Source organism: Ciona intestinalis, chromosome 3 (assembly GCF_000224145.3).
Source record: "Ciona intestinalis chromosome 3, KH, whole genome shotgun sequence".
Taxonomy (NCBI): Eukaryota; Metazoa; Chordata; class Ascidiacea; order Phlebobranchia; family Cionidae; genus Ciona; species Ciona intestinalis.
In genome coordinates this window covers 6,172,303-6,195,511 of record NC_020168.2, presented here as the reverse complement: position 1 = coordinate 6,195,511, position 23,209 = coordinate 6,172,303, and the positions used below count along the sequence as shown (strand labels likewise).

The window sequence follows — 23,209 nt, the reverse complement described above, 5'->3', positions numbered from 1 at the left end:
AATACTGCTGCATAATTCTGTAACATTTTTTGATTATCATTGAAGGGTTCTGCATAAAGAAAATTACAAAAGTCTGATAAACTGTCCTATATATCTTCACCCATCTTACTATACGCAACTAAATCGCAACAGAGGTTGTAAAAGAAAGTTTTGCGGCACGTCTGAGATCGTTTCATAGCACACGACCCGAGAAACCCTAATATTATGCTTAACAGGCGTACAATGGTAAATTATTTGACTATATCCCTTTTCCACGCTTCGTATACAACGAATAACGTTCATAAATATTTTTTTGCAAAAGCCAAAACAAATAACCACAGATACGACCCCACAATAAAAGGATTTTTTAAAAAAATAGGTAAAAAGAATGATTGAACGATTGAATGTAACTTGCTTTAAGCTTAAAAAATAATCGTTACAACCCCGGTATTACCACCAACTGACTTTTATTCTAGCTTTTCAGTCACACAGTATAACAAGGTTCACAATAGTTCTCTAAGGCGAAAGAAAGAGAAGTTATAGTAAACGACAGTCGTTATATAACAACTACCCGCAAAAAAATCAAACTCACAGTGAAATGAAACTTGCATATAAATTCTTAAAACAAAGGTCCCATTTTGAGTGATATGTCTACTCTGGCCAGAATCCCACAGGTCTCCGCTGTCTTGCCTCGCCATAGGGCCTCGTCACGGTTATAGAATAAACATTTAAAATGCACCCTATATAATAAACTCAAGAATCAATACATTTTCCCCAATCTTGTCCGTATTGAAAATAAGAAATATCTCCCGTTACTTTCCGTCTTGGATTATCAAGCAGTTTACGACACAATAATTCTTCACCTGTTATTTTATAAAGTTCTTGGACCCTTATTGTTTCAGAATTCGGGTTTACATACCAGTCAAAGTATTTTAAATAAGCTTCATCGTTCTGATCAAGGTATAAAAGATATTCAACCAACTTGGCCGGGCTTTCAAAGTTGTCTGTGTGGATATAAGACCCAGGTGGAGCGAGCCTGGCCACCGTCATTTTTGTAGGCCCCCAAACAACTGGGACTCGGCCCATCAGAACGCCTTTTTCCCAAAACTCATCAGTCAAGTAGTCAATGCAGTTCTGTGTCTCTTCAAATGCGAGATAGAACTTGTACGACAGCAAGACTTCATCGCTTAGTTTCTTATAAGCTTGCTTGTTATTGAAACACCAACCGTATCTATCTAATGGCAGACCAGCTTCCACAAGAGCATTCGCGTATTCCATTCGTAACTTGGAACCTCGGAGTAATTCGCAATCGTTCACCACCCAAAGCTGGAATATATTAGTTGGTTAGTATACGCCTAATGCTCAGTGTTCGTTAACACCTCTCAGAGCGCGTTTGCTCCAGAGCGCGTTTGCTGCTGATTAGTGACTTTTACAAACACGCGTTTTCTCTGCGGCATTTCATTTGCTGCCTATAGTGCACAGGCAGTACAACGCTAGTAAACAACAAGTTGCAGATGCTAGCAGCAAGCATTTCTTAACTTTCATTCGTTTAGGTAGCGAAACTATTTAGATCTTCATGTGTCGTTTATAGTGATGACGTTTGTAGTAATATAGTTAGGCAAAGATAGTACATAGAAGTCAATACGAAGACCACGAACTAAACGGACAAAGGTATGTGGAAATACGTGTGTATGTATATTGAGTTAGATGTGTTACTATGGTTCAATACATAGTCGTACTATGTCCTCCAAAGTAGCAGTCATTATCAAATCCGTGATAAGTTGCAAACCTTACGGTAGATAACACAAGCGAAAATGCATGTGTAGTAGGATGGGGGAGGATGGGACATCTTTAGCACATACTATCTAAATATCCTGATAAACAATAATAACGGTCTATGGGAGACGTAAGGATATGGTTTTATAATTTTTTGAATATTCTTTGTTTACTACCAAATGGGACTCGAAAATAGAATAATAAGATGCCCCATCTCCCCCAACTTACTATACGTCAGCATATAACACGTGTAGTATGGACACCTGCGTTATAACTGTTAAAAATCGCTAAGCAAGAATAAATGGTAATATATGATAATTGAGAAGAATACTAACGGCTAGTTTTTCTTTATGTTTTAAATTCTCTTCCACAAAATCGCTCCCCCTTGAGAAAATATTTTTTGCCATCTCCATGTTGAGGAAAGGATAAAAAACGTCCGACATAAGTCTGTACGTCATAGTCCAGTTTATGAACGCACGATCGAAATGGTTCGGATGAAAGTTTTCGTTGTTTCGCATGTAGGCGGGGTTGTCCATTGCCCAGAATACGTAGTATTGACTTGGTTTCCTGAAAAATAAATTTGTGTTTTAACAAACTTGCTTATTGTTTTATAAGTTGTTTTCCGTAAGACCTTACCCTTATATAAAAGAATATACAACCGTTGATCTTTAAACACTGTATAGACTTACATACTGTTGTCGAATATAAAGTAACTTTTAGATAAAATGTGAGGTCTGATAGCAATTAGTGAGAATATGCTGTAGTGTCCCGGGTGTTGCAATATAGGACTTTACTTCTAACTCGTATATACAATACATTATGCAGTGTATACCAAAGGGTTCTAGTCTCGGCAGGCTTGGGGATCATTTACAAGATACCTACCAGCAATAACCCCGGAGGATAACTACAGTGCTGTGGGGTAAGATGGGACACCTTTAGCACATAATATTCAATTACCGTTATCGTGTTTTCACGGTTAACTCTTTGAATGTTTTTTGTTATTACCATATGGGACGAAAATAGAATGAAAAGGTGTCCAATCTCTCCCCACCCTACTATAAATCTTTATTCAGTATAAACCACAGAAAAACCGAAAAAACTACATAAAACGCCCTGGATTCCATTGACTACAATAGTAAACGGCACCGTCTATATTGACTTTGGTAAACGGGAACGACTCGCAAAAAAGAGAGAGAGAGTGTATCACCTCTCTCCTTTACCGACATTGGAGATGCGCGTTCTATTCTTTTTTTATTTCTGTGGTATAAACACAGCGCCGGATTCGCACTCCTACCTGAAATGCTTCCAGGGCAATGTTTCCTCATCTAGCGCCGTGTAATGAAATATAACGGCAGCCGCTTCCTGGATTCGACTCCTATCATAAGTTAGAACACATTCCCCAACCGTATGTCCCTCAGCATGGCCCTTCCACGCATACCCCCATGGTCGACGCCATGACAAGATTACTGTTTTCCTATGGATACAAATATATAGTATAAACGTGAGAACTATTAACCAAATAGATGTGGGTTCGAAGCCCGATACTGACATGCGAATGTATCTTGGGGCAAGAAACTCAACGCTAATTGCTCCTTTATGGCTTGACCGGCCATCCAAAAATCATTCACTAACAAAGTTACATACGTGGTAGCCTGTAAGCGGACACGAGGTGTATGAAAGAGATCACCCATGTTATAACATCTCTTGTAGACTCGCCGTATAAAAATAAGGTACAATTCATGTTATTCATACACGTCGCAAAACGTGCAATCATTAAGTTTATGTTCTTACCTTTTCTTGAATGGTATAAAGCTTCCAAACGCCGTTCTGATTGGTTGATTTTCGCTTACGTGTCCAACAAATGGGTTAGTCTGTGACGTAATCATCAAAATAAACGTACAACAGGACACCGACAAAGTAATCCCCACAAACATACAATTCCTATAACGTAATCGAGATATACTGTAGGGTCTCATCGTGTATAAGCATGTCTGTAAATAAACAACAAAAAATATTTACTGGCTTTTCGAAGATTTAGCAGCCACGCTTTTTATTTGCCGCATTTCCTCAAATAGTTTTTATCCTACGCCTGTTTTAAACGACTGTCGTTGTTGCTAATTTCCTTCGTTGTTTCGTATGCGAAGTTGTATAATATATAGTAGGGTGGGGGAAGATGGAACACCTTATCATTCTATTTACTAGTCACATTTAGTAGTAAACAAAGAAAATTCAAATAAATATAAATCCGTATCCCTACGACTCCCATAGACCGTTGTTAAATGTTTAAACACGTTCAGGATATTTGGATATTCCGCACTAAATGTGTCCTATCTTTCCCCATTCTATTATATGGGCAATCGTAAAACTCTCTTTTCATAACAAGTACCATTTGAAAATCTTTGCTTCCAGTCACAGTCTTGCTATCTATTGCATCTCAGTTAGTGGAAATAACGTGCAGGATATGCGAAGGCGCATGGCCTACTCAATACACGGCCTAGGAATACACCGAAACTGCTCAGAAAATAAGAGGCCTATTGACGCGAACAATGCCCATTATAATTTATTATTACGTCGCGGTTTTATGAATGGATTTTGCTGTCTGGCTGTAGTTTTTGCATCAAATACCAGTTTATTTACCAATCCCGGTTAAATTACCTTATTTGAATTTGTTTCACTCTTAAACCTTTTATTCCACAGTTACCAAACCATCACCCAGCCAATGTAATCTGTTTAAACGTTTTGAGTAAAGTTACAAAAATACAAAAGGCGACGATAGGCATCCGTAATGCGATACCTCGTATAACGTATTTTCTACAAGCCCTACATTTAGGTGCATTGTAAATGCGATTTTATGTTACGAGTTCTTACGAGAACTTGTTTTGGTACGGTAGGCTACACTTGAATAAGCCTATAATGTTTCTGATAGCTATATACGGTACTTACTGGTGTATTGATGTAATAAAAAACAAACATAGTACTGTGGGGTAAAATGGGACATATAGTATCCAAATATCGTGTTTTAAACAATTAACAACGGTCAATGGGAGTCATGAGAATATTGTTTAATAATTCTTTGAATGTTTTTTGTTTACTTCCCAATGGGACGATAAATTTTAATGAAATTTGTCCCATCTTTCCTTACCCTACTATATATTAGACTTTACGCAACACATACTGAAACATTCGTTACGAGACATTGTTAATCAGTAATAGTTTTGTAGCACAAAACTTTTCACAATTCACGGCCCGAGAAACCTTGAAATTGGTTCCAGGCGCGGTTTCCTAAAGACCCCCCACCCTTTTACGCTTCATAAACCACACTTAACTTACGCTTTGATATATGCTACATTGCTACAATATATGGGCTTGGCTGTTCAGTGACTTGTTGTGTTTTTTGTTCTACAGGCCATACTATCAAACATGGGCTCTCCACAGTGAGGCTAATTTACGCGGAAATACTTGATACGTTGAAGCTATATACAGTTAATATCCTTGCATGTATGAGGAATACATGGCGCTATACACGCTTACCACTAATAGGTTGTGTGTATATACCATAGGGTAATACTGTTAGCACGTATAATATCCTAGATTTCCTAATCGTGTTATAACAACTCCCTTCTTAGGCCTGAGAATTTGTTTTAAATTTTTTAGTTGTTCAGGGAGTTAAAGAGAGTTAAATACCCCTCATAGCATATAGACTGTAAACCTGTACCTGTTTTTAGAAACTTGTTCGTCCGTGTTCAAACATAGTCTTTGTAAAACGGTAGTTTCCAACTGCCAATTTTAAAGGCTTACTATTGTGTGGTAAGGCACCGCTAGGACTTAAATCTCATATTTCTTGATCTTGTTTTGAACAATTTAAAACGCTGTATCGAATCGTGGGGGCTACGAGTATATATAGTAGGATGGGGGAAGATGGGACACCTTTTCATACTATTTTCTCGTCCCGCATGGTAGTAAACAAAAAACATTCAAAGAAATATAAAACCGTATCCTCACGACTCTAATAGACCGTTATTATTTGGTTAAAAAATGGTCAGGATGTTTGGATATTTTGTGCTAGAGGTGTCTCATCTTCCCCCACACCACTAGAATTGTATAAATACTCCTTGATTATAAATGAGACGATTAAGTAAAATATAAAATATACCTGCCTCTTGCTTAACTTACTATGTGTTGTTTCTGCTCAGCAAATATTAATATCGTATTCTTTTTATGTCACGTAACTTGGCAAAAAGATGACAAATATTTGATTTTTTCACTAAAACCTTTGTTGCCAATCCGGCACTTAACCGCATTTGCTCCAATCTATAGAAGTTATACTAACGGGCTAAATTAAAATTTGTTAAAAACATTTACCGACAAACTTACATACTTAACTTGTAATCAAGAACAAGGTGTTTGAAACACAACAGCCGTTATACAAAATGGACACAATTAAGTTAGCATATACAATTGCAACATATAGTAGGGTTGAGGGAGATGGGACAATCTTTCATTCTATTTTCTCGTCCCATTTAGTACTAAACAAAAAATACAAAAAAGTATAAAACCGTATTCTCACGACTCCGGTAGACCGTTGTTAATTGTTTAAAACGCGAACAAGATATTTGGAAATTAGGAGCTAAATGTGTCCCATCTTTCCCAACTCTACTATATGTATGGTAATCTTCTAAGTTCTAATAATAAAAAATATACACACATATTAATATTTGCCTAAGCATTCTTTAATGCTTGGCCTTATACTTTGACTTTACCCGCCCTTTTAAGATACGTTTCTATGATGCCTTTACTCTGTGTTTAATAAACCACGGCCATAACAGTTTTCACCCACAAAGTATAACTTCTCATTGTAAAACATCTTGTTTATTTTTCCTAACCGCCATACATACGTCTACGACCCACACAATACAGTATATAAGTCACAATGCGGCGTAATTACAATTCTATGAATAGGAACTACCGGGCGACGCTTTTATTCTGTAACTAGGGGAAAGATTGCGTCATTGTTGTTTTAAATTTGCTTCCGAACTTTGTTCGCTTAAGGTTTGGGTTTGTTGGCTGTAGCCGCACTTTTAAACTGATAACTTTGTGCACATGTCTAAAAAATAGCGGGATATTATATTCGGACTCATTAAAAATCAATGTTTGCTTATATATGAACCCTGAAAAATACGTTAGTTCTATATGAGTTAGTCCTTACGCCATTGCAGGCTATATATGGGGTACATGTGGGATTGAAAAAGAAGTTTTATCTAGATTTTAAAACATTATTTTGTTCTTTTTTTTGTTTTACCGTTACCACCAGTCTTTTCGTTTTGTAAACCCTCCGTTCTTCGAAAAATAGAGTGCGTTTGCGATATGGTTTATATAACCCAACAAGTACCAACCTTTTATTGCACAAAACAACGAATTCGACACACTCGCAAACATATTTGTAAGTAATAGAACCTTATACACAACTTAAGCTCAAAAAATGAATGTGTAAAACAGTTCAATAATCTTAACTATGTCATGAAACTCGTAACCTCGACAATGAGTATATATGATTTCATTTGTTTGAAACGTTTTATAATTCCTCCTTTACTTCGTCGTACAACTCATCGACTTCTTCTTCAAGAACAGCTTCATCAGTCAAGAAATCTTGAACTAAGCTGCTGGCCGTCGAGGTTATTTCATCCTTGCTCAGTAGTTTGTCTTTGTTTGCGTCTGCTTGGTAAAATAGTTCTTGTAGTTTCTGAAATAAATATTTGGATATTTGAGTATGATTGTTGTCTCTCCATACCACCTTAATTTGAAAATACGTTTTACTGGCCCCGGAATTTTGGGCATCAAATATAAATTAAAACTGTAACAAAATTCTGTAAATGATTTTATACCACTTAATTGAACGATAAAAGAATGAAAATAAGAATTATTTTACCCTTTATACGTACTAGGCTATAACTCTCTTTATTTCTAAAGTGTAAATATAAGTTCGTATTTAGTTAAAGTAGAATACATTACCTCTAAAGCCTCCCTTTTCTGTTTTGCTTCCATCTCTTTTGGAAGAGTTTTATAAGTTATTTTTAAAAGATTTATCAACGTGGTTGTGCCGTTCTCCGAAAAGGCGTCGGCAAATACCAAACTGAAACATTCACGTTATTATTGTGGTGGGGTAAATACAGCTTGTAAGACATATAGTAGAGTGGGGGAAGATGGGACACTTTTTAATCTGTTGCCTTGTTCATTTTGGCAGTAAACGAAGAACATTCAGAGAAATATAAAACTGAGCCTTAACGACTCCCATAAATTGTTGTTAATTGTTCAAAACACGATCAAAATATATTCATAGATATAATGTGCTAAAAGGTGTCCCCTTCCCCTATACTATATGAACACTATAGACTTGGATTCTAAATATAGAACAACGTTTCGACATTAAACAAACTGATTGCGTGTCCTACTTTCGGTTTGGGGAAGTTTTTACTTGTTTTAGAAAGATATTTTTGAGGGGGGGGGGGAATATTATGTTTGGGAAGTAAATTTTGGGGAAGGTATACTGTTTAAAACAAACTGGTTTTTGTTTTACTTACTCTTCAATTTTGATGCCATTGTTTAAGCGATAGTTCCATAACGTGTCATATTCTGGAATATCTGCGAGACTTTTCTCACACTCTTCTCTATGTTTAAATTCTTTAGAACTTCTCCACCAAATGTTGATCGCTAAGTTTCGAGTTTGAGAAGAATTAACGTGATGAAACCAACTGAAATAAATGCAAGATATGTGATCAAGAAAACTGAATACTTTGTAAACAATTTTTATTGGTAGGACTTTTATAATTAAATAAGTCATTAAATATATACAGTACTGTAGGGGAAGATAGGACACCTGTAGCACATGATATAGAAACATTCTGATCGTGTTTTAAACAATTGACAATGGTTTGTGGGGGTTGTGTTTTACAAATTCTTTGAATGTTTTTTGTTTACTACCAAATGGGACAAGAAAGTAGAACAAAAATGTGTCCTATCTTACCCCACCCTACTATATATATTATACGTGTAGAGAACATTGGTTGTAGATATACTCACTTCTTTGGTATATAAAAGCAATCTCCTGCCTCCATATTCGCGATGTACCAAGGTAATTTGCCTAACGTTGGGTACTTGTGCATGTCGACTTTTTCAACGTCAACTGAACTAAAACCCCTATCGGGATTATCGATGGGAACGAGGTCGGCATGTTTCTGTTAAATTGAGTATTCTTTTAATTTTAATCAGGAAAGCTCAAAATCTATAGTAAAAATATAAAATAAGCACAATACTTAAAAGTGAAAAGGTTTTTTTAAAGTTATTTCTACTCTCATAAGAAAAGGAATTTTCATTTTGTAAAGTACTTTCTACTCTTATAAAATTCGTTTTCATGGATCTGCACAGAATTATATTATTACCCTGTCAATCATGACAAATTCCTTTGTCCCATCAAGCACACAGTTAAGATTTTCGAACGAATCGTTGTGAAGGACAGATTTTGTACCGCCGGATGAGAGCCACATGATCACCATATTCAGTCGATCCAAGAATCCCTGGCACAGAAGACATTTCGGTACGAATGCTTCCTCTGTAAATTATTGCAGACGGTTGCTGTAGTGTATAACGTGTTGTAGGTTGGGGTATAAGATGGTTTTATTATCTTTTTTAGACTCAGTTGGTGGTAAATAAAGAAATATATAGTAGGGTTAGGGAAGATGGGATACCTTTGGCGTATAATATCCGCGTTTTAAACAGTTAACAACGGTCTATGGAAGTCTTGAGCATATAGTTTTACAATTTTTTGAACGTTCTCTGTTTACTCTACTGCATGGGACGAGAAAATGGAGTTTAAAGGTGTCCCAACTTCCCCTATCCTACTATATAATCGTAGCCTCACGACTTTAAAAGAAAGTTGTTAATTGTTTATAACACGAGTAGAATATATGAGTTATTATGTGCTAAAGGTATCTCATCCTACCCTGGAGTATTTTAGTGGAAAATAATATAAAATCCAAACTTACTTGTAAAGGCTTCTGGTGGAAACATTGTCTGCACAACATAAACATCTTCTTTCTCATAGATGGAAAGATAGTTTGATAAATTCATCGTACGTGGAGGATTGTTTCTATCTTCTTTCTTAGCTGTTTCGACTAACACTTCAAAGTCACCATGTTTCTCTCTGCAAAAATGAAATATGAGGTGAAATATAGAAGACTGAGATGGATATCGTTTTACAGTAAATACTGAATATTACACTATTTATATTCGTGTTTTTAACAATAATCAACGGTTTTTTATACATCAGTGTGGGAGTTTGGGGTCGTAAAAATATTTGTTTACAAAGAACATTAAAAGAATTAAAAAGTCATATCCTTACAACCCCCATATAGGCCGTCGTTAATTGTTTAAAACACGATCAGAACATTTGGATATTATGTGCTAAGGTCCCGTATTCCCCCACTGTAGGCTACCATATTAACATTTAAAAAAATCTAACCTTAAATATTCATCACTCTTCATATCGTTAAAGTTAGGAAACTTCTTTGCTATTCCTTTAAACACAACTGGTACCCCAGGTTTGACGTAATTATCGTAAAACTCGATTGGGTTTGGGAGATCGTCTCTTTCCTCTATAGGCATGGGTGGCATGTGTGAACCAATGGGTTGCATGTGACCTGGTGGGTCATCTGCCACAACAACAACAGCTAGTTGCACAACGCAGTATAGAATTACAAAACCGAACTTCATGTTCTGTCTATGCCTATATTGAGGAACCATAATTTTAGCAACAGCTACACTATACATATACTGAAATATTTGCTGAATAAGCTATATGACACTTTGCAATCGACCTTACCGCAACGCCGTTGATTCGTAAATGTGTTAGCAACCTAGCTATATGGAGTTAGACTATACTGCATTGCACTCTGCTTGTTAGTGACTCATAACATGCTGTAGTCTGGATTATTGATGGACGTTTTCCCGTTTGCCAACCATAGGTTTTATATCACTGCGAAATAGAATCAAAGTCCAAAAAGCAGCTTTAGTTTGACTATAGCCTCATGTAGTTTTTAGTAAAACTTTCTTCTTTTATAAAGAAATATCTTCCAATATGAACACATAGAATGTGCAAGTATATGAATTGCTTCGAACGCTCTACTTGTTTGCCTAACTTAAGCAGGCCGCTGTCAAATAAACTTTACTTCACTGATTATTAAATTAACTAGCTGTAACTCGACCTGCTTAGTACGACGTAAAGTTACGTCTGTAAAGAAGCCATGCTCTGCACAATTGTGCTGCCAGGAAGTGGCTCGACTCTTATTATTTCCCTGGTTTTAAGTACAGCTGAATTTCCACTTACGTACATTGCAAACTATGGATTGTGGTCACGTAGTCTAAGTTTCATTATAAAACGTAAACTAACCGCACGTTACGAAAAGCAAGTGACATAGTACGCATCGTGAACCGTTGTGTGTATATGAGCACCATCGCTTAGTATATTTGGATTCGAGTTTTAAAAACTATTTTGAAAAATTGTGGTGGGTGGGGGTGGGAAAAGTGAACCATTGCTGGTATCTGGATGTGACGAGAACCCACGGTTTTCCTGCTCGCCGTGCTCGGATCTAAAGCTTCCATTGAAAGAAACGCTTGGGGTCGCAACTCCGCTGTCGTATTGTCTGATTTGTCTGGTTTCGTTACAAACCGTATGGCCAGCTTGCTGTTTTGTTTCCTGAATAAAAGCCAGTACACAGCTTGCGTCCCATTTCGCACGCGGTATCATATGTGTACGCGGGTAACTGGTTGGACGACTGCTGAAATCCTGACTGCCAAGTTCCCCTACAGGCAGCATAAACTCCTTGAGGTAGCTGGTGTCGCCAGCAAAGGATTGTGGACGTTGATCACAACTTTCATACATGCTGCGACTGCGATTAAGATAAGCGTCCTTGGCAGTGGGGCTTCGGTTGATTTCGCTTTTACATCGAGCGACTTTCTGCCGCTGTCGCTTTATCTCGCTTTTCTGTCGGCCGATTTCTCGTTTGTTGAGTCGATCTTTAGTTACCACGCTTCCACATCGTTTGCAGCATCTCTTTTCAGTTGCTCTGCGGGTTATTCTACCTGGCGAATTCGGCGCGCTGTTGCTGATGTACCTCACCGGTACAGTTGCTTTACCAGAGTTCGAGGCATTGACGACTGAACCAATCCCATCTTCCACGTACGTCGATATGCAAGTAGTGCTCCCATATAAAGGCTCGCACATACTTTGATTCCTTCGTAGGAAGTGATGTGAGTTTACGAGTCTTTTCCGAGTCACAAATGGTCGATTTCTGTCGCAGCACTGGGCGATAACCCACAAAGTAAACAGAACGAATAGGAAGAGGACAACCGCAACGCAACTGTAGATCAGAGTGTATGATATTGGTGAAAGTGCTTGTAAACCATCCCTCGGTGGTGCTTGGACACTATTTGTATCCACCGCTGTGGAAAAAACTCTCTCTCCCATAATTTATCCTCAGCTGAAGTCGTTCGCATGGGGAAGACAACCTCTATGATATGACGTCGACTTTCTGTAGGTAAATTCAGTAAATAAATCAGACGATATACCAAAACCTATTTTATACGGATGAAACGAACTTTTAGCATCAGCGTCCTGAGCAACAAAATAGATATTTTTTATGTTTTAAAACTTACTCCGTGTTTGGAGTTTAATATTTGAACATTTTTATAAAACTTACCTTAAGCCCACGTAGATAAATGCAACAAAAGAAACAAACGCCACGCAACTGGTCGCTGTAACGGTGATCAGGACAATTTGCCACGATTTCAAGCTTTCCCCGCTAAAAGCATCAAAACTCGTTAGAAACAACCGAAACGAATTTATGTCGCATTATGCTCTTTACATTTCACGCTCCTGCTTACCTGTCAACACTGGGTGAAGCATCTGAAGATAAATAATCACCGACGCCGTTATTTTCTTGGATTTCAAATCTATTTTGGTTGGTAGTGATATCGCTGATCCTCTGAGGCACAGTTGTAGAGTATACTATTTCTATGGTTGTACTATCACGTGGTAAACTCGTAGTCGCTCTCGGTGAAGTAACCGCTTTTGTACTCTGAGTTGTAGGTACGTCTAACAAAACATAAGTAACATATAAAACATCTTATCCTGTATGTTCAAGTTATAACACTTAATATATCGACGTTCTGCTCTTACCTGAAGTAATTTGCAAAGCTGTGCTTGTATCCTTATGGTAGGACTGTGGCGTTGTGGGAATCGAAACAGTAGTTTGATAAGAGGTGCTTGTGGCTTTCAATACTGATAAAGAAAGTGCATGTAGAATTGTAGCGACTGTGTGGGTGCATTATTCATATACAGTATGTATATAGTACAGCTGGGGGGACACCGTTTTTTGGTCTATTTTCTTGGCCCATTTGGCAGTAAACAAAGAACATTCAAAAAATATAAAATCGCATCCTCACGACTTCCATATAGACCGTTGTTAGTTGTTCAAAACACGATCAGGATATTTGAACATTATATGCTAGAGGTGTCCCATCTTCTTCCACAATACTATACATAACGCGGTTTGGCATCGCGGTTTAAAAGTTTCATGTTTCTAAAGCCATACCTTCAGCAAACAAATTAAAGCGTGTAAGTAGCGTAGTTTGTGACTTCCTGCGTCTGGCATGGCATAAATATTAATGGCGGCTCTTGTTAATTATTAATTCCCTGTGACGCCGATTGCGTTACTCATTGTAAACATAACCAGGCGACGATGCCGCGAAATTGCCATTACGCCATAAGAAAATCGGGTGGGGGCGTGTAATCTTGTACACAGAATACTGTCTTGTGTCGTAGTGTCATCACTTTATTGCCACTGGCGATAAGCCCGGTGGTCGGTCGGTTACGTCATGCGTGGAGAAACTGCTCGCCATTACGAATAACTGTGAATAATTACGACGGAATACGATAGTCACAGCTACTAAAAGCCTATACGATTAAAGTAAGGCGGTATTGAACGTTGAAGGGATTTTGTTCGTTTCTTAGCAATGATAACGACCGAATGCGATCGAAGTGAAACGATAATAGGGTGCGATCGAAGCAGAGAGTTACGCCGGTGCAAGATTTTTATAAACGATCGATCCGGTACAAGTGCTCGGGCGCAAGCATATTTTATCGATATTTCAGACAACTCGACACGACATTGCCTCGGTCTGGTGTGTGTCAGGGGACAGGGCTGGCTACTTACCACGAAAAGCGATACGGAATCCTGCCCTGGAGTCCGTGCTGTCGCTGACGAAGCGAACGTGGACGAAGTTGCCTCGGGATCGAACTATTTCACTCGCTGGCGAACAGAATCGTTTTGGTGACGTGCCCAAGATGTGTGATATCTCAATGTAATCGAACCTGAAAACCCAAAACAGAAACCGTCAATTGCCCCCTATCCAATGGAGTTTGGTGGTTGATTTTAGCGATAAAGTTGGATTAGGTTGTATAAACATTCACTTACAAACACAAAGTTGAAGTTTCGATTTGAATATCTATGAAACGTAGTTCGATGACGTCATTAACATTCGGTGCCCGAATCAGCCAATCACAGCGGGCTCTTTCCGGATATCGGATCGGATAGTTGGGCGACTCTATCACACCTATAGATAGATACGTGTGTGTGTGAGATTAAAGTTGCAGATCGGAACTTAACTATGACAACTGCCTATGACAACTGTAAGTCGACCCCCATGCGTGCAGAAACATGTTTAGTGTTCCCGCTTCAACGAACTCAAGATAACTCGTCACAGTCGCAGATTACGAACTGTACACAAACCACCGCAATGACATAACAAGTCGGTCGGTCTTCCCGTCTTACTTATAATTACGGATTTGACAAAATAAACAAACGAATCCAGAACACAGCAAAAACATGCTAAAATCTTTCTGGTAACATCACACGACCTTTATTTCTTACTTATAATAAAACTTCCGTTACTTTAACTATTGCTTCGTTTGATAAAATGGCGTATCTAGACTATAATCGCTACGGTTTGTGTTTTGGTTCTCTTACACTGATAAATATATTTAATTTACGGAATTATATTAATTACGAAAGCAAAAGCACAAACCTTTCCGCCTGTTGACAATTACTCCTCCACAAATGTTGTCGTTCGAGTCCATTCCTCCGCTGTTATCATGCTCGAGTCCCTGGCCTAAATTGTGTGTAAGTACCAATTGACGTTGGTCGGCTATTATTAAGTTAATTGTATGTAGTCCTGTATTGTGCGTGCGCTTTAGCGTTCTGCACTTGAGATTTAATTTTAAGTACTACTTGCTTATAAGTAGCAAGCATTAATCCTATAACAAAGATTCAGACTTAACGAGTATGTGCAAACGTCTGTTCATTCCCTTACCCACTTCATAACAGCATCCACTTAAAAAAAAGCCAAATACCAAAACAAAACATGAAATAACTTACATTTTGCGACCATTGTGAGAGAAATTAAAATCCAGTATGAACGAATTCGTTTCCATTTTCTTCCTAATGACATATCTTGTACGTTGACTGCTATCCGCTCTAAAAAAGCTGCTTCTGTGTTCGCTGCCGGCGACGTTTGAAATTCAATCCCCGCTATAATAAACTCTCTTCTTTATGAATCACTAAAATTGACTTCTGCTTGGGCGAGCGCTGGAGAAGGTAAAGCCATCCAGAAAAGAAAGCGACTTATGAGTGGTCATCAAGGTAAACAGATAAAGCAATCGTTGGCGGATCGCTACACTTACCGTTATTCAATCGTTTCAATCGAAATTTACTCAAGGGCCCAAGAGAGTAGCTCTCTACGCTTCAGTGCAGGACGCCTTATGACCAGGTGCGTATCGACGATATGAAGGAATACCCCTGAGATTCAAGTACTGACAATTTGAACCGCCTTCTTGATCGGCAAGAAGTGCGTTATACACACAGGGGTTGCGGTTAACAGGCGCTCGAAGCTATTTACTGCGTTTAAAACCTCGCACACCACTTCGCGTTCAATTCCCGTGCGTGCTTTGAATACAACAGCAGCGATCGTGCATATTTTATGAAGTGCAACTGGGATTACAAGCAATCAGTTTTAGTTGTTTTCCAAACCTTTCTCTTTTCGTATGTTGGCGTCTACTTCTTCCAAATATTGGCTTGCATTATATTGTTTATGTTTGAGTGACGTTTCCGTTTCAACCCTGTCCTGCCTGGCTTAAACGTAATTTCGTGTTTTTCCCTCGCACTTAAGAGTTTCATGGATGTTCTGGCGCAATTTAACGTGCGGAAACACATGTGCTGGAACTTTAAACAGCCTTTAAAATATTAAAAAGGACCAATACCAATATGTTATTTGGCACCTCTTTCTAGCGTTTGGGTCGTTGCGGTTTTATCTATTCCCAAAGATGACGTAATACAAATTGGGTGCAACCATTAGACGACATGTCGCGACACCAAACAAGCGAATTAAAACGATGTACAAGAAGTCTCGTCGTGACGTCAACCAGTACTAACATGCACAAGCTTCTTCAAATAACGCATTGTAAAGTAAAGTTATATAAATAGTAACTGGTAATTAAGCTGGCACGAGATGTATGGAATTCCAACGACTGTCGTTATGTGTATGTGCACGAGGTGTATGGAATTCTAACGACTTATTTATACTACGCAAGTATAAATAAGTTACATTCGTTCAATGATGTTTGTTGGCGCTAAGTTAAAATCGACAACTTGTTTATTTCGCATTGGGCTTACATTTAATTTGTAAAGCATTTGGTGTGAGACCGAAGCTTCAACAGTCTCGGGTAATTCGTTATTGGACTTGTGGACATTGGAAGTTAAAATATCAGGTGCGTAGTTTTGGTAATGCAGCACTATATACTTTGTGAAGCAATGCATATTTTATTCGCGCCAAATCTAATATACGAAATTTAAACTGAAAACGTTTTTGCACCGTATATTGAAATTATATTTCGCATTGCCCATTTAGGCCATTTATCCCACAATGAAAGTACTATGTGGAGAATTAGCTTGAAATGTACACAGGCGACCCCAGCACGTAATCCTATATTTAAATGACTGTAATTTTATACAAGGATGAATTAAATATGGCAGCTTTTGCTATAATTCCTCAACTTACGACGCACAGCCATAATTGTCAAGGATGTCGTTCTTAATCTTCAATTGCAAATTAATAATTTACGCCCTGGTGTTATACGGTGTCACTGTTGTTTGTATCTTCTTTATGTATAACGAAACATCTTTATTCATACAGAATAAATCGGGAAAAGTTTTGCTGGGTACATGCATATATAACGTTTATAAAGTAGGATGGGGAAAAACGGGATACCTTTAACTTTTTAGCACATAAAATAAAATAAAAGAATAAAAAGGTGTCCCATTTTCCCCTCGCCCTACTACATGCATTCACAAGTTTATTTCTACACATCGTTTTTTGGCCGAAGTTCATGTTTTTTGATGTTTTCTCTTCTTGGATTGGACATAAAACAGCATTGACTTCACATGTTTTCAGCACTTTGTTCTCTGTTTGTGTGTACATTTAATCAACCCCACAAAAGTCGATGCAAATCGATAAGAAACAAACAAAGGAAAAAAATAATTTACAAATAAAGTTCTCTGGAAAACTCGGCGTTAACTAAATAATGCATGTCTTTGTCACGGAGAATGAATCTGTTAATGAAATGAAAACACGCAGCTTCAATTTCCAGCAAAGTTTTATCCCATATTGCTGCTGTGGTTATATGTATTAGGTGTCAACGGGTACCAGCCGCTTAATTTCTACGCAACGTTGGTTGTGACAAAGCGTGTCACGGTTGCAACAGAGCGAGTAATTGTGGTATGTTTTAATAAATACCACGGCTGTAACAACAAACAAACAATAATTTGAGAAACACCTGCCAGTCGTGTGTCTGTATAGTTGTATTAATACTTCGTCTACAGTTTACATTCTTTGAGCAATCGCATCATTCTCATTTCTATAAAAGTGCGGCAACCACGCGTAATGTGCCCTGAGCCAACGTCGTGTGTAATTACTGCTGTTCATGCGCTTTCCTACGTGATTGGTGCGGCGTTTAGTTCGCAGCAACTAAAGTAGAATGACCGAATCGCGTTCATAAGAACTTTACCTCTTCAATTTACATTTGATCGTGGAATATTTGGCGAAACATCATAAAACCATGGCTTACTATATAGAGATATCTCTAGCAGGCAGTGCATAAACATAGTGTAAGACCGATAGATAACGCTCTGTTTAACTCATGACGTTTACCGGGGCATTTTTACCGATAGTCAATTGCCAATCAACGCCGTACGCATTTCGAGGCAGATATTGGCGTACTGTAGTTAACGCGTACTGAGGTCAACCGATACGTTGATTCATGCTGTTCTCAGTTTGTCGGGTTGACGTTGTTTTAGGTATGCGGTTCCGACAAGCTTGTTTACACCTTTATGTATGAAGGATGTAGAAATGAAATGTGTTTGGTTTAAAACTGTTCAAGTTTATATTAATGCGTAATGGTAACATGTGTTTTTTAGGTTAAAAATAATTGTATTTTTGGAATTAAATTTGGAAAACATTCATTGGAGAAAGGCAACGATCTACTGTGAGTAAGTAGATATATATAATACTGTGGGGTAAGATGGGACATCGTTAGCAACTAAATTTTCTAATCGTGTTTTTAACGATTAACAATGCTGCAACAGTCGGGAAGCTACGGTTATATAAACCTGTAAATATTATTTGTTTACTACCGAACGGGACAAGGAAAGGTGTCCCATTTTACCCCACTGTATGATACTTTTATTGGTTTGTACGAATGTAAGGTGTGGTACCACGTCACTTATATGCAATCGTGGTGAAATAACGATAAACAGTAAGAGTGTCAATGTGGGAAAGTTATATCATTAAGTGCTGTAAATTAAGTGGGCGAGGTGTTGGTTAAGTTACGTTGCAAATGATATAAACGTTTGCGCAATACTGTGTAAGTAGGAAAAGACTGTGATTACCGCAAATGCTAATAACTTTACCGTATACATGTGTTCGTACAGCTTTCCGCTGTTAGCGTTTGTTACAACGAAGTGTTTTTTATTCTTATCCTTGCTTTTTCGTTATTGGAAAATTTGGTTCAAATTATTGCTATTTGTTCGGCTATCTAGCTCCACCAAGCGTCTTGTATCTTGAATAAAAAAATATAATCCGGCAAAGTGACGCAAACCAAAACAAATTCAAACAAGCATATTTATATGCATATGAATGACTGAATGTTACATTTATTTATTTATATACATAAACTTTATAGTGTGTATAGAGTACGCTGTATCCAATTAAATAAAACCAAGAAAAGTACAGTTTTAAAAAAATTAGGCATAAAATGTTCTCAGAACAATAAATAATTTGATGTATTTTAAAATACACAGTATTTGAAATAGTGCAGCATGATTGAAGATAAAATCTGCATAGAAAAAAACGTTTAAAAATATTTAGCGTTTTGATTGAGCTGTTATTGAACAAATCTTTTTGCGTAGAATTTCTTGCCAATCATCGCCTTTCCTTAACCTTTCGTATCTGTAATAAATAATAGCTTTTTTAATATTTTTAAAGCCTCGGAAGTTGTTTAGCGACATCAAAGAACCAATAGATTTTTACATGAGAAAAATATTTAAACATAAATGGCTTATAGCCTGCTGGGTGTAGCAACAACCCTTATTTTACCCCAAATAAAATATCGCACTGATATTTACGTTTGCAACTAAATGTTTGTTACCTGGCGTCATTTTCATTCAGATCATCAATCCTTGGTGATCTTTTCAGAGGCAACCCAGCTTTTATGACAGCTTCACTGAATTTAGCAGCTGATGCTGTAGCAAGACAGATGGCTGAATTTCCGGAATGTTTGTATCTGTTTAATAAAAGCAAATGAGGAAACTGTAACAAGGAAATTAAGTGTCTCCTATATTCACCCTTCTGTCAATCCATAGAAACAAGCAACAGCAGTAGCTGTATGTGGGCAGATGTGATATTCGTTTTCCTTCCAACAGCGTTGTATTGTATTAATAATTACATCATCACCTGCTGATGCGGATCGGAGGGTGGATTTCACCTGATTTTGACACATTATACTAACAATACCTTTCGCCATAAACTACAACTTAAGTTGTAAGATAATCAAACCTTTTCCATCAAATCAGTTGGCAGCGTTGTAGAACCTGAAGTCCTGAACTCTTTCATTATCTTTGAAACAATTTTTCCGTCACTTCCAGACAACAACCAAAGAATTCGCTCAAAATTGATTGGGAACTAAAGAAAAATTCAATGTGAACACCAAAACCGACTTCAAACACACAGTGTCTTACTGCGATATCCATGGCTGGCGCGAGTGTAAGATGGGAAGGAGCCTGATCAATTACACCCGTTTTTAGAACTTGATTTAAAAAATCATTCTTGTTTGAAACGCAGACAATCCCCAAAGGAATTCCCATTTTTTTAGCAATCAAGCAAGCTGTGATAAAAAAACATTTATTTTGTTTTTTTAAAATACCGATCTTATAGCATTTATATAATGTGTGGAAAGTCAGTGTGCATATATTTATTAACAGACATGTTTCAGTATAGAATTCAGGAGGTAAATATGAATAATAATTATAAATGGTGTTGAAATTGACCTTCGTTAGCATCAATACAGGCTTGGACCTTATCATTTTTTGTTTCTAAACAAAATATTCAAACTGTGCACGTTGACTGAATATTATATAAATGTACATACATGTAGTGTTTCCAAATCCACCAACCGGGATGATGATGTCCACAGGTTCACCAACTTCATTAGCAGTTTGTAGATAAGCATAAACATGGTGAACTATCTGGAATAAAGACAGTGATGAACAACACAAGAAACTAAGCTCCAACATCAGATATTTAGTGCTTGAATTTTTATCTTACATCAACTCAACTGTCTATATGTGACCAGAGACTACAATTATATTATCAATTATATGAAAAAAAATGACTAAAAATTTTTTTTTTTTAAAGACTAAAAATTTTTGTGTTAAAAAAACAAAATTTTTTTTTTTAAAGACTAAAAATTTTTGTGTTAAAAAACCAGCCATTTGTAAATCATTTCTTCAGTTTTGTATCAAAACCTTGAGATATATACACCATGTCCTGTCATACCTGTACCATAATACGACACCAGTTCTGGGAGTTAAGTGTTCCAACAGAATGCTCAGTGACAAACTTATGATCCGTGAAAATCTTTTCCACAAGTTCATCAGCATCATCTGAACTGGCTGCATCAACTATCACATAAGGATGGTCATTAGGTTATTGTAGCCTACATTGCATTAGCTAGCAAGGCATGTCTTTGCCACTGTTGATGGGGGTATGTGTTCTTGGGGAAGACATTTCACAGCAATTCCAAACCAGTGGTCACTAATGGGTTGTCTAAATTGTCAACAATACAGAAAAATATTTACCCACAAAGTAACATACATGGTAACTCGTAAACTGGCACGAGGTGTATGAAACAGAACACCAGTGTTATAACGACTTTCTAGGCACGCGAGGATGAAGCAAGTTACATTCATTCAGATTGTCCACCTGCATAAACATGCATGTTATCAGCTTGAATTGTTGTCATCATGAGTTCCTGTAGTTTCGCAATCTTTTGATATGCGAACATTACAATAATATCCAAGTTATCCAACCCAATAGAATTCTGCATTGCACTGCTGCCGGTATCACCAGAAGTGACTGGAAAAAAGAACCATTTATTATATAAATCTGAGAATGCTTAAGTAAAACGGTTCAAAAAGCAGAAATTATTGCCAATACTTAAAAATTAATTCCCTAATTGAAGTATCGTAATCGTATGGTACTATTTGTGTGTTGACCATAACATACCAACAACTGCTGTGAAATGTCGGTCTCGCTTCTTTAAAAAATAATTGACAAACTGGGTGGTGCAGGACATTGCCAAATCCTTGAATGCTAAAGTTTTTCCATGCCACATCTCCAATACATTTAAATCATTTGTCAGTCTTTCTATTCGCAGCGCATCAGGAATATCAAATGAAGACAAAGCTGCATCTATTAACTCTGTAAAGAAAGTTATCGCAAGTAGCACACGGGTAAAGGTCTGGTGGAATATCTAAAACACTAAGGATACAGATTCCTTTTTGCATTGCCACATATTGCATAATAAACCTCTACTCCAAAATTGTACAGCTATCAGATTAGGTATAGTTGGTTTATGGTTATATATCAGGAATTATAGTTATGGGCCATGGCTATAAAGAAACACTCGCAACATGTAGTTCTTGCTAATGAAATGTGCAGGACATTTATTTAAGGCTGATTTATTCGAAGTTTTACAATAATTCAAACAAAACGCACAGAAACCAGGAGAATCTCTAACCTTGCTGTTCTTTTAAAGATATTTCAGTTGTTGACACAAACAAAGGAATAATTTCTTTCACCAATTCCACATAACTTAACCCTTTCCAACGTTGTAGGGTTGCAAGAGATACTATAGAATTAATGTAACAGTCATGTCAGTTTGATGTTTGCAATGTGTTTGTTTGGCTTTTTCCCAGAAAATGTTTGGGTTTTTCCCAGAAATGCGTGCATAAGCTCTTTGCAATCAATACTTGATACTTCCATAATAATATTTATTAAATAAGGGCAAAATGGTTTACACGAAAACCCGCAAAAAGCAATACTAAAAAATATCTCCTAGAAGAATAAAGAAAACTTTTTAAACAGACTATTGGGCAAGCCGCTAATGCATGTATCCATGTTTGTGTATTACCTATGTACTTACTATTTGGTATTGTTTCTGGCATCAACAATCCGCCATCTTCGGTATAAGCAGTAAATAACGCTTCCTCGAAGGTTATGTCAACGGTTTTTCCCCTTGTACTTACGAATCTCATTTTTTCTTTTTTGCAGCAGGTGTACTAACTGTCCCTACTGTTGAACTTTTTCGGTGCGATTTAATATCCTTACTGTTGGTTTTAACCGTTTTGCTGCGTTTTATGTTACCACGTTCAATACGTAAGCGAATACTCGTATACATAAATACACTGGGCATTGATGTCATTTCGATTGTGTTTACCTTGCTCCTTCTTCTAACGTTCATGCTTGAATGAACATGCTCATTATCACGGGTTTATCACGTGCAGCATTACTAATTTGCTAATCCTGACATTTAAAGAATCGTAGTGGTATTATGCTAACCGCTCCGTCCATCGGTTACATTAAAGTTGAATAAAATAAGTAATTTTGCGGCTTACTTGCAGTAATATTATGTTTGCCAAAGTTGGTATATACGGACTCTGTCGTATCAAATCGTAGCTCCACCACTTTAAAACATTGCTCAAAATAAAAAAGAAGCAACAGGAAAAGTATATTT

General features: G+C 37.3%; 4 protein-coding genes and 1 long non-coding RNA gene across 7 annotated transcripts; 1 reads left to right on the top strand and 4 right to left on the bottom strand.

Moving 5' to 3' along the window:
- Positions 1-367: 367 nt before the first annotated feature.
- LOC100178054 (galactoside 3(4)-L-fucosyltransferase-like) lies at positions 368-3,744 on the bottom strand. The gene is made up of 4 exons (XM_002120842.5): positions 3,547-3,744; positions 3,050-3,229; positions 2,091-2,322; positions 368-1,305 (listed from the first exon to the last, which is right to left on the bottom strand). The coding sequence occupies exons 1-4, from the start codon at positions 3,729-3,731 to the stop codon at positions 733-735; spliced, it is 1,170 nt and encodes a 389-aa protein (XP_002120878.5). The 5' UTR covers positions 3,732-3,744; the 3' UTR covers positions 368-732.
- LOC108949326 lies at positions 1,562-19,190 on the top strand. Of its 3 annotated transcripts, none has more exons than XR_001974668.2 (5): positions 1,562-1,650; positions 8,440-8,565; positions 9,228-9,346; positions 9,854-9,972; positions 18,336-19,190. It is a non-coding gene; the product is annotated as an uncharacterized LOC108949326 (long non-coding RNA). The 3 variants fall into 3 exon arrangements; XR_003395738.1 differs by lacking the exon at positions 18,336-19,190 and adding an exon at positions 13,961-14,050 and having other exon boundaries at positions 9,854-10,009; XR_003395739.1 differs by lacking the exon at positions 18,336-19,190 and adding an exon at positions 13,961-14,025.
- Positions 7,150-10,946, bottom strand: LOC100175736 (jmjC domain-containing protein 7). The gene is made up of 7 exons (XM_002120923.5): positions 10,271-10,946; positions 9,795-9,952; positions 9,192-9,361; positions 8,833-8,987; positions 8,334-8,504; positions 7,765-7,885; positions 7,150-7,495 (listed from the first exon to the last, which is right to left on the bottom strand). The coding sequence occupies exons 1-7, from the start codon at positions 10,576-10,578 to the stop codon at positions 7,328-7,330; spliced, it is 1,251 nt and encodes a 416-aa protein (XP_002120959.3). The 5' UTR covers positions 10,579-10,946; the 3' UTR covers positions 7,150-7,327.
- LOC101241961 (CUB domain-containing protein 2-like) lies at positions 11,154-15,409 on the bottom strand. Its single transcript, XM_004225818.4, has 8 exons — positions 15,243-15,409; positions 14,893-14,976; positions 14,283-14,421; positions 14,022-14,179; positions 12,986-13,087; positions 12,691-12,901; positions 12,507-12,608; positions 11,154-12,338 (listed from the first exon to the last, which is right to left on the bottom strand). The coding sequence occupies exons 1-8, from the start codon at positions 15,313-15,315 to the stop codon at positions 12,284-12,286; spliced, it is 924 nt and encodes a 307-aa protein (XP_004225866.2). The 5' UTR covers positions 15,316-15,409; the 3' UTR covers positions 11,154-12,283.
- On the bottom strand, positions 19,053-22,905 carry LOC100179675 (threonine synthase-like 2). The gene is made up of 11 exons (XM_002125656.5): positions 22,619-22,905; positions 22,214-22,324; positions 21,700-21,894; positions 21,397-21,549; positions 20,971-21,095; positions 20,564-20,660; positions 20,154-20,299; positions 19,972-20,097; positions 19,761-19,900; positions 19,565-19,699; positions 19,053-19,365 (listed from the first exon to the last, which is right to left on the bottom strand). The coding sequence occupies exons 1-11, from the start codon at positions 22,728-22,730 to the stop codon at positions 19,281-19,283; spliced, it is 1,425 nt and encodes a 474-aa protein (XP_002125692.1). The 5' UTR covers positions 22,731-22,905; the 3' UTR covers positions 19,053-19,280.
- Between the last annotated feature and the right edge of the window lie 304 nt (positions 22,906-23,209).